General features: G+C 66.0%; 3 protein-coding genes across 4 annotated transcripts; 1 reads left to right on the plus strand and 2 right to left on the minus strand.

The window, feature by feature from the left end:
• Nucleotides 1–2,707: 2,707 nt before the first annotated feature.
• On the minus strand, nucleotides 2,708–6,583 carry LOC111156083. 2 transcript variants are annotated; one of them, XR_002641179.1, is made up of 4 exons: nucleotides 6,524–6,583; nucleotides 4,158–6,107; nucleotides 3,965–4,052; nucleotides 2,708–3,336 (listed from the first exon to the last, which is right to left on the minus strand). XR_002641179.1 is itself a non-coding variant. In XM_022516680.1 (3 exons), exons 1-3 carry the CDS (start codon nucleotides 4,227–4,229, stop codon nucleotides 2,867–2,869), a joined length of 630 nt encoding a protein of 209 aa, XP_022372388.1. In that variant the 5' UTR covers nucleotides 4,230–4,239; the 3' UTR covers nucleotides 2,708–2,866. The 2 variants fall into 2 exon arrangements, 1 of the variants encoding a protein (XP_022372388.1); XM_022516680.1 differs by lacking the exon at nucleotides 6,524–6,583 and having other exon boundaries at nucleotides 4,158–4,239.
• Nucleotides 6,584–7,704: 1,121 nt separating this feature from the next.
• On the plus strand, nucleotides 7,705–10,699 carry LOC111156079 (insulin like growth factor binding protein acid labile subunit). The gene is made up of 2 exons (XM_022516675.1): nucleotides 7,705–7,720; nucleotides 8,739–10,699. Exons 1-2 carry the CDS (start codon nucleotides 7,705–7,707, stop codon nucleotides 10,529–10,531), a joined length of 1,809 nt encoding a protein of 602 aa, XP_022372383.1. The 3' UTR covers nucleotides 10,532–10,699.
• Nucleotides 10,700–11,582: 883 nt separating this feature from the next.
• Nucleotides 11,583–15,194, minus strand: LOC111156059 (nucleotide binding protein 2). The gene is made up of 7 exons (XM_022516642.1): nucleotides 15,175–15,194; nucleotides 13,840–13,959; nucleotides 13,566–13,764; nucleotides 12,779–12,933; nucleotides 12,569–12,679; nucleotides 12,355–12,424; nucleotides 11,583–12,169 (listed from the first exon to the last, which is right to left on the minus strand). Exons 3-7 carry the CDS (start codon nucleotides 13,717–13,719, stop codon nucleotides 12,024–12,026), a joined length of 636 nt encoding a protein of 211 aa, XP_022372350.1. The 5' UTR covers nucleotides 13,720–13,764; nucleotides 13,840–13,959; nucleotides 15,175–15,194; the 3' UTR covers nucleotides 11,583–12,023.
• Nucleotides 15,195–15,463: the final 269 nt, after the last annotated feature.

The raw sequence follows: 15,463 nt of genomic DNA on the forward strand, positions 1-15,463 counted from the left end.
CAGCCGCCCCCCGCCCCCTCCCCTCCAGCAACGCTCCGCTGGTTTCCTGAGATGAAGAGTCTCTTACGGTTTGTCTCTCTCTCCGGTTTCGTGTTCACTTTTCCCTCCCCGCCCCACGATCCTGTCTTGTTGCTCGAATTCCTCCCGTCAGGGAGACCGTGTGAGAATGGTCTTTCTCTGACTGACATTCCACTCCGCGTCATACCCTCCAGTTCCATCCACGTCGTTGCAAATGGCAAGATTTTGGAATTTTGTTTTGTTTCATTTTTTCGATGGGTGCGTAATACTCGGGTGTGTGTCCGTTCGTCCATCTGTGTGTACACACACATCTTTAGCCATTCGTCCGTCGATGGACATCTAGACTTTCCACAGTTTGGCTGCTGTGGACGTAAATGGTGTCTTTTTCAGTCACTCCAGCATCGGGAGCGCAGAGAAGTGCCGTCAGCCTCGCTCCCAGGAACCTGCTCCTCCCACCTGAGCTCCGTTTTCCCCCGTGAACCTTCTGTGGTCCCGCTGCTGGGACTTCGCTCCCTGGGTCTCCTGCATTGCAGAGAGGCGAGCGGGCCCACAGCCTTTGTCCCCACCTCTGGGTTTCACAGACCTGAGCGCGGCTGCTGGGCGGAGGCTGAGCTGCTCTGGGGGTTCGGTGTGAACAGAAGCCTCTGTCCTTGGGGAGCTTCCATCCTGATGGAGGGACCGGGCAGCCGGGTCGGGAGGAAGCACGGGAGAAAACCGGGCGAGGAGCAGCCAGCGTTGTGGCTGGGCAGGCCTCACCGAGGTGGTGCCGTGAATGAGTGACGGCTCATAGCAGTGAGCCTTGCAGATACCTAGAGAGAAAAGCAAGTGCCAAGGCCCTGGGGCACGGCTGTGGCTGAGCCGTGAGGAGCAGTGGACAGGACACAGGAGGACCTTGGCGCCCACGTGAAGTTAGGAGCCGGCAGGCAGAGCGAGCCTTGACCAGCATTTTTCCGAGGGCTGTGGTGAGGCTGCTGGACAGGCGGAGGGTGCCCGTGAGTGGAGTGAAAGCCCAGTCTCTGCCCCAGGGATCTGCGCCATGAGCGCGGGGTCGCAGGGAGACAGAAAGGAGCTCAGAGAAGGCCCGTGAGGCTGGGTTTGGGCAGCGGGAGGCCGAGGTGCCTGTGAGGCTTCCCAGGGTCAGGGGCAGTGGGCAGAGGAGGGTCAGGGTAGGTCCAGGCTGGAAATGTACCCTGGGAGGTGGCCAGCATGTGGGGGAGGCCTGCAGGGGACACATAAGTGTGACCAGAAGTCACCCTGGACAGGAATGCGGTCTCCTGGGCGGGCTGCGCGCAGTTCTCCTGGCGAGCTACTGCTTGGGCCTCCCATGGCCGGCCGGGCCGGACGCCTCCTCGCACGAGCCCGCCGCCGGCAGACGTGGAAGGGACCGGAACGCTTGCACTTTGGGAGTCTGAGGAAGGGGAATTCGAGTGCGAACCTGGGGTTTCCAGCAGCTGAAGCCACTTGGGGAGGCGCCTTTCTTCCCAGGGTTTTCTTCCTTTTTAAAGAAGATCTAAAGTCATCTCCACACCCACCATGAGGCTCGAACCCGCAAGTCGGAGGTCCCGCCGCATGTTTCCCGACAGACTGAGCGCCCCTCCTGTCTCCGCTCCTCCGGCTGTCGTCTCCGCACGGGCGGTCACGCCGCAGACTCGCCTGTGCGGCTGGCATGGGGCGCGGAGGGCGGCCGAGGGGGCTCTGCTGGTTTCTCTCCCTCGTGTCCTCCCTGCCGTGGGCCGCCGTCCCGTCGGGTACGAGCGCAGAGACTGGGCGTTGGCCACTCTCGCTCCGGACTCCTGACCCCGGGCCCCTGCTGCCCTCAGAGGGGTTTTCTTGGAAAGCATCTCCCTCGGGCCTGTGTCCTGTCTTCCTGGGCGGGGTCCGTCTGCTCCGGGTCACATGCTGGCCCCACGTGGCCCGCTCCTGTGCCGCTAGGAAATCGTTCAGGCTTTACCACCCTTCAGAATGTTCTGTTTATGAGTGAGGGTCACAGCAGTGAGCCAAGGGTACCCCTGCACCCCTAGTAACCCCAAACCTTTCACAGACCCATAGAAGGTTTCTCCGGGTCCACCACCTTCTAACGGACGCCGATCCCGCGTCGCAGCAGCAGAGAGGCCTGGGAGGCGGCGGCTCCCGGGGGGGTCTAGGACAGGCTGGTGCGGGGCTGCACTGTGTGCCCCCAGGACTCCACGCAGGCTCAAGCCCGTCTGGGACCCACTGTGGCTGGCTGGGCGGGTGTGGAGGGGGCGAGGAGGCAGGACGCTGTGACTTCTCCTCCTTCCCTGGCCCAGAGCGGTTTCTCATTTCTTCAGCTCAGGTTCATGAGCTCAACCTGACATAACAGGCTGTCAGAGCGACGGACGGTCGTGTCTGAACGGGGCTGGGGGGGGCCTGCGGAAGAACCCGGCTTCACACTAGGCCCTCTAAGTAATTATGTAATTCAGGGACTGAGTGGAAAATAGGTTACATAACAAGAATCAGAGATCTTTTTTTTTTTTAGTTAAAAAAATTAAAGATTTGAAGGGTGCCTGGGTGGCTCAGTGGGTTAGAGTCTGTCTTTGGCTCAGGTCATGATCTCGGGGTCCTAGGATCGAGCCCTGCATCAGGCTCCCTGCTCACGGGGGCCTCTCCCCCGCCCCAACCTGCCTCTCTGCCTACTTGTGATTTCTCTCTGTCAAATAAAATCTGTAAAAATAAAAAAACTGAGAGAGCGAGCGAGCAAATCGGGGGAGGGGTGCAGACTCCCCCAGAGCTTGAAGACCAGGGCAGGACTCAATCTTGCGTCCCCGAGATCACAACCTGAGCTGAAACCATGAATCGGACGCCTCACCGACGGAGCCAGCCAGGCACCCTAAGACACGGAGGCCGACGTTCTCCCGGAGCGGCAGACGGCCTGGAGGACCCGTGACCCAGGACGCCGAAGGCGCAGAGCACGCGCTCGCCCACGGAACCCGCCTGTGCTCGGATCAGCCCGCCCGCGCGCGTCCTCCAGCCCAGACCCGGCGTGAGCCACGAAACCGGTCACAGTGAGTTTTAACAGAGCGAAGGGAGTGTGTCGGCTTGCTCGAGCGGAATGAGTTCCCAGCGGCAGCGTGAGGTCTGGCCACCCCCGCCTCCGGACAGGACAGCACGCAGTCGGAGCCGTGGACGCGGCGCGCGCTCCCGCACACGCGCGAGCTGCAGCCACAGAGACGACCAGCGCGGCCCCTGCGTGAGGACCTGCCCGTGCGTGAAGCAGGACAGAGAAAGTGGACGTGGAAAGCACCGACGTGTGCGGGACACGCACCTGCACAGCAGGAGGAGAGGCTTCTAGTGAAGAAACTAGAGAAGAGAGCAAACAAAACACAAGGGAAGCAGAAGAAAAAGGAAAATTAGCAAAATGGAAAAAAAACCCCAAAGTTAGTTCTCTGAAAAGATCAAGAGGCTGACAAACCCGCCGTCACCCCGGCTGACACAGAACACACACGTCAGCAGAATCCCGCAGCGGGGGACGGCGCCACTCTGCTCCCCGCACAGGAACAAGCACCCGCGAGCCGGTGCTCGAGGCCAGAAGTCAGACCCCAGCTGCTCTGGGCCGCTGAGCTGCTTCCTCCCGGAGGCCCCGGAGAGCCTCTCCCCAGCCCGGGTCCTCCTGCCAGAGGTGCCCTCGTTCCTTGGCTCCCAACGTCCCTCCCGTAGACGCCAACACCAGCAGCTGTAGGTGAAGCCCGCTCCCCCGGCCTCCCACCTGCCCCTGGAGCCGCCCTGCCACTGTTGAGGACATTTGTAACGACACTGGGTCTGCCTGGAAAACCCACAGTAGCCCCGCTGTCTAGGCCTGCGCCCCTTTCTGCTGTGTGTCTGGACACGGTTGTGACTATAGGGGTCAGGACGGCTGCCCCCCCCCCAAAAAGAGCATTTATTTTGCTGTCACAGCTTCCGAAATCACAGTGACCCGTGGGATGCTCACCTCTAAAACCAGGAGCGAGGTGCGGCCGGTCTCGGCGTGGTGCTGGCTGCGCCGTGGGGCACCAGGAAGCCGCGGAAACGGCTGCAGGCTGGGAAGGAAAAAGGAGAAACATCCTTACTCACTGACGAGGCAACCCCCCACCGATGAGATGACCCCCCCAAGCAGCTAATCCTAGAGACCCAGAGACACCTACAAACCCAGCGCCGGCAAATTCATTCGGCCAGGTCCTGGGACACCAGATTAGGAAAAACAAAATCCACTCCATTTCCACGTGCTGGGAACAGCTGTTCACGGAACGAAGAGGGTCCCGTCCACGGCGGCACCAAACTAAAGATCCTCCGGAAGTACCGCATGGAAAACAGCTCAAGATTCGTGAAGATCTAAGTCAACGGGAAGGCGCCCCACACCCCTCCGCTGGAAGATCGCCGTCATCTGGTGTGAGGCACGTGGAAAGCCTGAGCCAGAGAAAAGCCAAACCAGCGGGGCAGCTTGTCAAAACCAACCTCTGCATTCTAGGAGGCGGTTCGCCTTTTTTTTTCTTGAAGTAGGCCCTATAGCCAGTGCGGAGGCCAAGGCCGGGCTTGAACTCCCAACCCAGAGATGGAGACCCGAGGTGGCATCAAACGTCTGACGCTGCACTGACCGAGCCACCCACGTGCCCCATTTTTTAAAAAACGGCCGAGCCACAGACTGGGAAAAATGCTCCCAAATATCATACCTGATAATCCACTCTCAGAACTCAGGAGACAAGGGAAAAGCCGGCCCGCCTTGGAGAGCGCGTCCCGGGGAAGGCGGCGCTGAGAGCCGGGCCGCCGGGCGAGGACGGATGCGCAGGGCGCGCTCACGCTGCGGAGTGTGCTGTGGGACGCAGGCAGCCGGCCCAGCCCCTGCGGCTCTGCAGCTCGGGGGATGGGCTTGAGCCCCATGCCGGGTGCAGGGGTGACTTAAAGTCTCGTAACTGTCGCACCTAAACACGCGTGAGCCAGCAGCTCCCCCGGAAGAATGTGCCCAAGAGGCCGGAAACCCACGTCCGCACCGAGAGCCGTAGCTGAAGGCTCGCGACAAGGTCTCGGCAGCCCCGGACAGAGGCGCCCCTATGGCGGTGAGCTCAGCCGGCGGAAGGAGCTAGTGGCGCCCCCCCCCGGTGCCCCAGCACTGCACGTGTTCGCAGAAAGCCCGCTCGCCGGCCAGGGGCAGCCACGCCAGCGGGCAGGCCCCGCCGCGCTGACTGGGCCGCCGCAGGGGAGGACTTGTCGGGGCGGCGTCGCACTCCGCAGCACCTTTCGGGAGCTCAAAGCCCAGACGGCAAAACTGAGGCAGACCGAGGAGGAAACGTATCAAAAAGTAGCCGCCAGCCGGGAAAACGACACGCCTCACGGGTGATCGGAACAGAAACGCGTAGCAGTGCTGAGCGACCCCAGGTCAGAGCTAGAGCGGGGGATGACGTGGGGCTTGCGGGGGTCCCTTCCGCACAGACCTCAGCGCAGCCCGCCTCTCGCGGGCTCTGGTTCCGGCCCAGACGCGGGCGAGCCGCTCGCTCGGTCCAGAAGAGCGCACACGGGGCCCTGGCCGCGGAGCCAAGCGGCTCTTGGGGGGAGCCGTCTCCGCGAGGGACCAAGACGTTGTCCACCTCGAGGCTGGGGGGCACAGCCCCCGACGTGCCCCACGGCGCTTTGAGAGCGTCACATTAAAGTCCACGTCCGAGAGTGGCCCAGAAACCCCCACGTTCTGAGAACTCCTGCTCGGCGCCGAGTGCCTCGGGAAACGGCGATCCAACGAACTCTTGCCAAAAATGATGGAGAGCGCGGCCAGGTGAGCCCCAGGACGGAAGGACACACTGCTCACACGCCCCCCCCCCAGCCAGGAAGGATGTGCATCCAGACTTTCTTTAAGAACACAGATCGGACTGAGCCATCACCAGAAATTGGCAAGAGACATACACGCCCTTCACGGGACAGGACAGTCCCCCGCTGACGAGCCTCAGGGGCTGCAGTCCCACTGGTGTCTGAGAAGCACGGAACGAAAGCCAGCAGCCACTCACCTTCGGGGCTTGGGAACAGACAGGATGGCGCTGGGCTGGGCAGGGCACCCCTGGGCGCCAGGAGGTGGGGACCCGCTAACCACTCAGGAAGTCCAGCCTCACCTGCCAAGAAGACACACACCTGGGTCCCAGCAAGTCCACGGAGGACCCACAGGCCCGAGGCACAGGGCCCGCGGGCAGCAGGCGGGTGAGCAAGGATGTGGGGACAGCTGTGTGTCCGAGCTGCCTGAGTCCCGTGTCACACGGGAGCCAAGCCCAGGGCTCGTGTGGGACCCCCATCCACACGATGATCAGAAGCACATGAAACCAGACGTCTCGGGGAGAGCCTCGGTGGCCAGGACAGGGAGGGACCCAGGGGCGGAGTGCGGGTGTTGCTATGGGGGCAGCCATGCGAGCCCAGCCGGGTTTACAGAAAGAGCCCTGTCCCTCTGCACACCCTCCCTCCTGGCCCTGGCCCTGCGCAGGGCTCAAGGGAACGTGCTGAGTCGGCACCTGGGGCTGCGGTAACGCGTGTTTACCTGGTCAATTTCTGGGCGTGCACGTTCTCCGGCGGATCTATAATTTCTCAGAACAGAGGCTGAGAACCGACCTGGAAATCAATCAAAGCTCAATAAAGGGAGAGATAAAGCCGTCCCCACGCCCGGCACTGGGAGCTGTGGGCCAGGCAGGGGTGAGGCAGGAGTGGGGGAATGGAGAAGCGTGCAGCGGGTCCCCCTGGCCCTCTCTGCGGGGCTGCGGACCTGCCCCCTGGCCAGGAGGTACACTGGAGAGTCTCCCAAGGCTCCCTGAGCCCTGCCCCTCCTCTCGAGGGGAGCCTGGCTGTGCCCTCGTCTGTCGGCCTCTGCCGAGGACCCTTCCCCTGGCTGTGCCCGCTGTGCCCAGGTTGGGTGGACAAGGGGGCGCAGGGATCCCCCTGCTTGAGCAGCAAGGGGACGTGCTGGCTGTCAACCTTCTTCCTGGCCTGACCTGGGACTGACCTCAGGCCAGTCTCTGGGCAGCCATTCTGTGCAGAGCGGGCTGGTCAGGGCCCCACGGGGGCTCTGGAGGACAGCCTGGGTCCCAAAGCAGGTGGAGGCTGGTCCTGCAGCCACAAGACCCGGCGCCCAAGGCCAGGCCTCCCTCCACTCTTCCAGAGAGGGCAGTGCTAGGGAAAGCAAACACAAGGGGGCCGGGGACCCTGCCCTGGGTTCCTAGAAGAGGATGGGGGGAGGAGGGGTGAGCAGACACTAGCTGACCCTGAGGTCCCAGAAGCCGAGGCTGGGCAGGGCCCCAGGGAGGCCTGATGAGGACCCCACCCAGGCTGTTAGGAAATGGGCAGGGGGAAGGAGGGGGGTGGTCAGCGTGCCAGGCCCATCTCCCACTTAACTCCCACGTGGCCGTCCGCTGAGTGGGAGGTCCCCCACAGCTGCCCGAGGGGCCCCTGCCCAGGGGCAGAGGGCCAGCCAGGTAAACCTGAAGGTGGCTTTGGTGTGAAGGCAGCCCCCCCAGCCTCTCCCCTGTGCCATCCGTGTCCTAGGCATTTGGGGCTGACGCTGGGTGCCGGGCTCGGGAGGGTTAATGGCATCGGGCCAGCAGGGCTGGGCTGGGCTGGCCACAGGGCGCTGGCAGCCCCGGCAGTGGGGAAATCAGAGGACAGGAGCAGCCGGCCCCAGCAGACGCACCAGCTTGTGGCCCGCCTGTGGTCTGTTCTGCACGCGGGATGGCCCTGACTGGAGGTGAGGAGCGCCTAGGGCCCCAGCCCCTCGCTCTGGGGGTAGCCAACCCCGTGCCTCCGAGGCCCGGGGCAGCCCTGCGAGGGCCCAGCTTGGGGTGAGCTGACAACGCCGGTGCCGCCGCAGGGGCGCCTCGGGATGTGCCCTCGGACACCCTCTACCCACCTCCTGTCTGTTTCCGGGGCCAGTCCCCTCAGGCCCCCCCGGGGACCCCTCCCTGGGCTGGACTGCTGGCCCCGCAGCCCCTCAAAGGCCCAGCACGGCCTATGCAGGTGGGTGTGGGGCGCCTCTTGCACTGCCTCTGGACCCCCCTGGACAGCCCGCACTCTGAGGGCAGGGATGGGCCCCGACTCGGTGGGCAGTCCAGTGCGTGACGCAGGTTTTGGGGTGTCGATGGGGTGGGACTCAAGTGCCCTCTGTCCCGAGACACCCCGACCCCTGATGAGTTGGGGGTGCAGAGTCCCCATCTGCCCTGAGGCAGGCGTCGTGCTCCTCTCCTGGCACGAGTGCTGAGACATTCCTGGACCCAAGGCACAGGCTCCTGGGAGCACGTGGGGGGGGGTGACCCCCGCCCCAGAGCCTCACTGCGGCGGCGCCCGCCCACCCACCGGCGGCTCTCAAGGGCAGGAGCACATACCCCACTCGGGCCTCCCATTGGCCCACCTGCCAGCACGGTCCCACTCGTGTCCACACTGGGATGCACACGGCCACACGGCCGAATGGCCAGGCACCCCTACCCGCAGTTCTCTCCAGAACGGGCGTCGCTACCCCAGCGGGCCTGCAGGGTGGAAAGGGCCGTCAGTTCCGAACTGGACCACGTCCCGGTTGTCCTAACTGGGGCTCTGCTTCCAAATGCGGACGGGAGAGCGCAGCTCTGAGCTCCCACCTCTGTCCGGGCTGCCAGCACCATGGCCTCTCTCGGTCACGTGCTGTGGTCCGGGCGCGAGTTCCACGCCGCAGCGTGTGGGCAGGCGGCGGCCCTCGCCCCGGGGCTCAAGTCCTCTGGCCCCTCTCCCTGCAGGAGGCCCGGTCCTGGCCGTGCTGCTGGTCTCGTGGGCGGCGCTGGGCCCCTGCAGCCCCGAGGGAGCGGAGAACGGGGCCCCGGGGGCTGCCGAGAGTCCGCAGTGCCCAGCCGTGTGCGCCTGCGGCCACGATGACTACGTGGACCAGCTCAGCGTCTTCTGCAGCTCCCGTAACCTCACGCGGCTGCCGGACGGCATCCCGCACGGCGCCAGGGCCCTGTGGCTGGACGGCAACAACCTGTCCTCCATCCCCGCGGCCGCCTTCCGGAACCTCTCCAGCCTGGCCTTCCTCAACCTGCAGGGCAGCGGGCTGGCGAGCCTGGAGCCGGAGGCGCTGCTCGGCCTACAGCGGCTGCGCCACCTGCACCTGGAGCGGAACCAGCTGCGCGGCCTGGCGGCCCGCACCTTCCTGCACACGCCGGGCCTGGCGTCGCTCGGCCTCGGCAACAACCACCTGGGCCGGCTGGACGACGGCCTCTTCCAGGGCCTGGCCGGCCTCTGGGACCTTAACCTCGGCTGGAACGGCCTGGCCGTGCTGCCCGACGCCGCCTTCCACGGCCTGGCCGGCCTGCGCGAGCTGGTGCTGGCGGGCAACAGGCTGGCGTACCTGCAGCCCCCGCTCTTCCGCGGCCTGGCGGAGCTGCGCGAGCTGGACCTGAGCAGGAACGCCCTGCGCAGCGTCAAGGCCGACGTGTTCGTCAAGCTGCCCCGGCTGCAGAAGCTCTACCTGGAGCGCAACCTCATCGCCGCCGTGGCCCCCGGCGCCTTCCTGGGCATGAAGGCGCTGCGCTGGCTGGACCTGTCGCACAACCGCGTGAGCGGCCTCCTGGAGGACACCTTCCCCGGCCTGCTGGGCCTGCACGTCCTGCGCCTGTCGCACAACGCCCTGGCCGGCCTGCGGCCGCGCGCCTTCAAGGACCTGCACTTCCTGGAGGAGCTGCAGCTCAGCCACAACCGCCTGCGGCAGCTGCCGGACAGGGCCTTCGAGGGCCTGGGCCAGCTCGAGGTGCTGACGCTCAACGACAACCAGATCCGCGAGATCGAGGCGGGCGCCTTCGCGGGCCTCCGCAGCCTGGCGGTCATGAACCTGTCCGGGAACTGCCTGCGGACGCTGCCGCCGCAGCTCTTCCTCGGCCTGGGCCGGCTGCACAGTCTGCACCTGGAGCGCGGCTGCCTGGGCCGCCTCTGGCCACATGCCTTCGCCGGCCTCTCGGGGCTGCGCCGCCTATTCCTCAAGCACAACGGCATCGCGGCCGTGGACGAGCAGGGCCTGGGCGGGCTGGCTGAGCTGCAGGAGCTGGACCTCACGGCCAACCAGCTCACGCACCTGCCGGGCCAGGCGTTCCAGGGCCTCGGCAAGCTGGAGTACCTGCTGCTCTCGGGCAACCGGCTGGCGGCGCTGGCGGCGGACGCCCTGCGGCCCCTGCGCCGCGTCTTCTGGCTGGACGTGTCGCACAACCGCCTGGAGGCCCTGCCCGAGGCCGACCTGCCCCAGCTGCGCTACCTGAGCCTCCAGAACAACTCCCTGCGGACCTTCACGCCGCACGCCCCCGGCCTGGAGCGCCTGTGGCTCGAGGGCAACCCCTGGGACTGCGGCTGCCCGCTTCGGGCCCTGAGGACCCTGGCCCTACAGCAGCCCAGCGTCGTGCCGCGCTTCGTGCAGGTGGTGCCGGAGGGCGATGACGGCCAGCCGCCCGCGTACGCCTACAACAACATCACCTGCGCCAGCCCCCCCAGCGTCTCGGGCCTCGACCTGCGCGACGTCGACGAGGCCCACTTTGCTCACTGCTGACGGAGGCATGGCCTGCCCTGATGCTGCCCTGGGGTCACTGCATTGGCCCTCTCTGCTGGTGTGGGCACCGCTGCCATACAGGCCCTGGCCCCCCAGCTGTTCCTCATTAAAAGCCATCTGACAGGGCACCCGGGTGGCTCAGTGGCCTCTGAGGGGCCTCTGCCTTCGGCTCAGGTCATGATCTCAGGGTCCTGGGATCGAGCCCCGCATTGGGCTCTCTGCTCAGCGGGGAGCCTGCTTCCTCCTCTCTTCTGCCTGCCTCTCTGCCTGCTTGTGATGTGTCTGTCAAATAAATAAAATCTTAAAAAAAAAAAAAAAAAAAAAAGCCACCTGACACACGTGTGTGACCACAGCAGTATAGCTCTGGGGATGGGGGGAGGAAAGCCCATGGCCCTCCTGGGACACCAGCCTGTGCCAGAGAGGCGGCAGCTCCTCCTCCTGTGGTCCAGAGCCCCGGCACCTCAGCTGTCCTCTTTGGCCACATTCTCAGAGGCCCTGGTCCTGGGAAGCCAGGCAGAGCCGGGCGGTCACTGCTCGTGCCCAGTGTGAATGTGGGTTCTCGCTGCCCAACCCCGGCCGACACGCCCCCCGCCCCCAGGAGCCCTTCCCCTGCCCTCTAGTTCCACGCCAGGAAACGTCTGTCCACGGCGCACCTGAACCCCCTTCATCACTGCACCGCCCCCCCCGCGGGGGGTCACCCTGTCCCTTCTGCCGACATTCCAACCTCTTCCCTTGGGGTGGGCGCCATGCCGTGCCCTGTCCCACTGCACCGCCCGGCCTCCCTGGGGCGCTGCATGTCACTCTCGGCTCTGCCCCGGCCCTGTGGCGTGGAGGGTGTGCAGGGCGACTGGGGACGGGCTGTCGGCTGCGCCAGGCTGAGCCTCCCCTGACGGCATGGATTTCTCTGCCGTCACCAAGCTCTCCACACACTGACCCCAAGCTTGACTCAGGCGTCTGCAGGGCCCGCGGGCTACACCAGCATGAGCGCACCAGCATGCTACGGCTCCGGCAGCCCCAGGGCACGACGCTCCGGAAGCAGCAGACCCGTCACTGCGGCAGTGGGACACTTTTAATCGTGGGTTCCTCTGAAGTTAAGTCTAACGCTTTGCAAGACGCTCCCCGCTGTCCCCGCATCGCTCACGATGGCACCGAGGATGGCGGGAGGCGCTGAGGACAGCAGATGCCCCTAGGATTTCTCCAGACGTGTAGGTGTTGTGACCCACGTGGAGCCTTGGCCACGGACAACAGCCCAGCCGTGGGTCTGGGGGTGCACGTGCCATCACCTGAGAGTTCAGCCACCAGGACCCCACACCTTCGCCCGGGCCCTGCCACCCGCCCGCCGGGCAGAACCGCCCACTGTCGGCCGCTCTACCGCCAGAGGCCCTAGAAACCCAAGATGCGGGGAGGGGGCGCAGAAAGAGGCCCGCACGGCCACGGCCTCTGCTTAGGTCTGAGTGTGCGCGGCCAGAGACGCGAGAGGGGGCTGCCTTGGTCAGGAGAGCCGAGCAGGCGCCTCGCTCAGAACCTTCTGGGCTATGGAGGAGAGCGCGGGGAAGGCGGGACTCTGAGGGAAGTCCCTGATGAAGTCTCGACCTTCCTCCAGGCTCCTGGTGAGCTCAGGGTCCAGAGGCACAGAGCCTGCGAAGGGGGAGGGCAGGGGACGGGCTGTGAGGGTGGCAGAGGGCCAGGGGCCAGCTCCCCAGCCCCAACCCACCGGGGCTCCCGCGGGCTCCCACTCGTGCCCACCAGCCGCGGGGAGCTCAGACCCTTGGGGAGCTCAGACCCCCGGGGCAGAGTCCAAGCGGCGGCCCTGCCGTGCTCACCCAGGAAGGGGACTCCGGCGAGTCTGGCCAGCTCCGCTCCGCCTCCCTGGGAGAAGACGTTGGTGCACTCCTGGAACGCAGATGTGCGGCCCCCCTTAAGGAACTTCTCACACTCAAGAGGGACAGGTCCAGGGGTGTTCTCGCCACCCAGGGCACACCTGACCACCCCTGGGCCCCGCAAGGGCTGGTGACCACTCGAGTCCCCACGACTCACTGTGCAGTGGGGACAGACGAAACCACTCATGTTCTCCACGACCCCGACCACCTGCAGCCCCGTCTTCCTACAGAAGGTCAGCTCCCGCCTCACGTCCCCCACAGACACCGCCTGCGACCAGGCAACAGAGGACAGCGGTCACTGAGCGTGTCAAGAGCCGGGAATAGTGCCAGGTCCCCGGTGAGGTCGCGGACGGCGCTCGCGGGGTACCTGTGGCGTGGTGACCACGAGGGCCCCCAGCGGGCCATAGGGACGCAGCGCCTCCACAGCGGCCATGTGCTCATCAGAGGTCCCGGGGGGCGTGTCCACAACCAGGTAATCCAGCTGTCCCCAGGCCACGTCAGACACGAACTGCTTTATCAGCGCTGCAGAGACCCAGGGATCTCAGCGAGCCCCTCGCCTACAGCCTCTGCAGGTCCTGGGTCTTCCCAACGGCCGCAGAGCAAGCCGCTCCTTACGGAGGGTGGCACGCGCACCACGTGGGCCCCACAAGCACCTCTCTCTTCCCGGATGTGGGGCCACCCCGGCCACCCAAGACTTCTGCTCAGGCCTGAGCCAGGAGCTGTGATCCTCCTGGGGAGGGGGTCTGTGCCTGGACGCAGGTTCCCCTCCAGCTTCTGCAACAGGAGAGCCCGTGACCCATGGCGGCAGGTCCCGCATGCAGCCCCTCCCCCTGCCAATCACTCCGCTTGGTGGGGCCTGGTGTGGCCTCAGGTCTGAGCAGAACCCTCCCGGCTCAGGGACTCGGATGGGGCCACTGACAACCGCACAAGGTTCCTCCTGCTCTTAACTCCCTCGCCCGGCCTGATCGCTCCGGTGAGCAGCAGAACCGTTCTGGAAATAACTGGCTGTTGGGGTCTCTGGCTTTACCCAGTTACCCCGGGGAGGGGGCCCGAAGCTCCCGCAGGACTTTCTAACTGACTTTTTAACGGAGCACCATGGTGACAGCTGGGGGCAGCAAGAGGGCTAGCTGTGCCGTCCTGTGCCCCGTCATTACCGTTCTTCTTGGGGCCCCTCCACACCACAGCCTCATCCGGGCTCTCCAGCAGGAAGCCCACGGACATGAGAGAGATGCTCTGCTCCTGGTCCACAAAGACGGGGACCCAGCCGCTGTCACACTGGTGCACGGCCCTGCCCTGCGCCCGAAGCATGTGGGGGATGCTGGGGCCACACAGGTCCACGTCGAGGATGCCCACCTGCAAAGAGGCCGGAAGTCCGCAAGGGGCAGAGCAGCGGGGTGGTCGGAGCGGGTGCCGGCGTGGGGTGCTCACCTTCTTGCCCGCGTGGCGCAGGGCCAGGGCCAGCTCCGTGGAGATGGTGCTTTTCCCGACCCCCCCCCTTTCCCGAGAGGACGAGGAGGATGTGCCGGACACCTGCCAGGTTTCCAGGCTCTGGTCAGGAGAAAAGGGGAGGGCAGAGAATCCCCCTTGCACCAGATGCTCTGGGAGGCTCACTCTCAAGGCTCACCAGCCCCTCCCACGCCCCCAATTCCGAGATCTGCTCCTTTGGCGTAATGGAAGCAAACACCCCCAGCTGGAAGGTCTTCCCGCGGGCCGGCCCCAGACCTGAACCGTGGCCTTCTGGCAGACGGCTGTCCCAAACCGCCCCTCTCTGCTGTGAGCACGTGTGTCCCTGCCCCCCTGCAGATCACTCTCCCGGGTGGGCCACAGGAAGCAGGAGGCTGCAGGGTCCCAGCTGATCCCAGTGGGAAACGGCCGTCATGACAGGCTGAGGTCCGCTGTGCTGGGGACGGCCCCTGCCCCCACTCATAGGATTCAGGTGTGATGCCCCCCAGGTGCCCAACACTCTCCTGGGGTCCCTGGTCTCCAGTTCTCAGGAGGAACGCTTAGAGCTCTAGAGACCTAGAGCTGCGGTCACGCGCGGGCACGGAGCCACCTCTCTGGCTCAGACCATGCCCTGAGCCCCAGACACACACCTGCATCCCTGGCCACGCCCCGCGCGGCCCCAGGCCCAACAGCCGTGGCTCTCTGTGGGCCGCGGACCACTCCGCCCCGGCTCTTCCTTCCAGTGAGCTTAACATGTCCCTGAAGAGACACCAGGCCCACCCCTGCACCCACACAGCCGTCAGTCCCCCTGCAACACCCTAAGTTCTTGCCTCTTACCTCTGACCCCGCCACGGGCACCCCTGCCCGACCTCCCCACCGCCCTGCCCGCGAGCCTGGGTCCCTGGGGGCTCCACAAAGGCTGCCCTGGTCCCGACCCTCCTCTAGACCCTGCCTCTAGCGACGGGCGGGGACGGGGTGCGCGGGGCACCGGGCCGGCTCGCGGCAGGGCCCGGTCGCCGACGCCGGCAGCACCTCCGGGGCAGCCCGCCGCACCCGCCGGCACCGGCCGGCACCGGCCCGCGCCGTGCTGGACCGCCGCTTCCTCACAGAACCGACATACGCGGCGCGCAGGCTCTAGCCGCGGCCCTGCGGCCACCAGCCCCCGACCCCAGGCCCCCGGGGCGCAGCGAGACGCGGCTGGTCCCCGCCAAGCACCCTGCGCGCGCCCTCTGGGCGCCGACGACATCCCCTGAACGCCCGAGGCCGCGACCGGCCGCGGCGCACCGGCGCCGCCCGCTCCCGCCCGTTCGGAGCACTCACCCGCCGCCTCCGCCGCCGCCGCCTCCGCCGCCGTCACCGCCGCCGCCGCCATCCCCCCCCCCCCGCCCCACGGCCTCCGTCCACCGGCCCAAACCCCGCCCCCCACGCAGCGCCCTCCCCCTGGCCGTCCTGACAGGCCCACTGGCGCTCCACTCAGCCAGTCATATCCCAAGTAAGGAGACGCAGCTTCCGGTGCCCGCCATGAACCGGAAGTGGACTCACTTCCGTGTCTGTCCCTGCCTCGCCCCGCGCGCGTCCAATGGGCACACGGGCCCTGTTACCGACGGCT

This window comes from Enhydra lutris, unplaced genomic scaffold, assembly GCF_002288905.1.
Source record: "Enhydra lutris kenyoni isolate GAN:26980312 unplaced genomic scaffold, ASM228890v2 scaffoldscaffold45, whole genome shotgun sequence".
Lineage (NCBI taxonomy): Eukaryota > Metazoa > Chordata > Mammalia > Carnivora > Mustelidae > Enhydra > Enhydra lutris.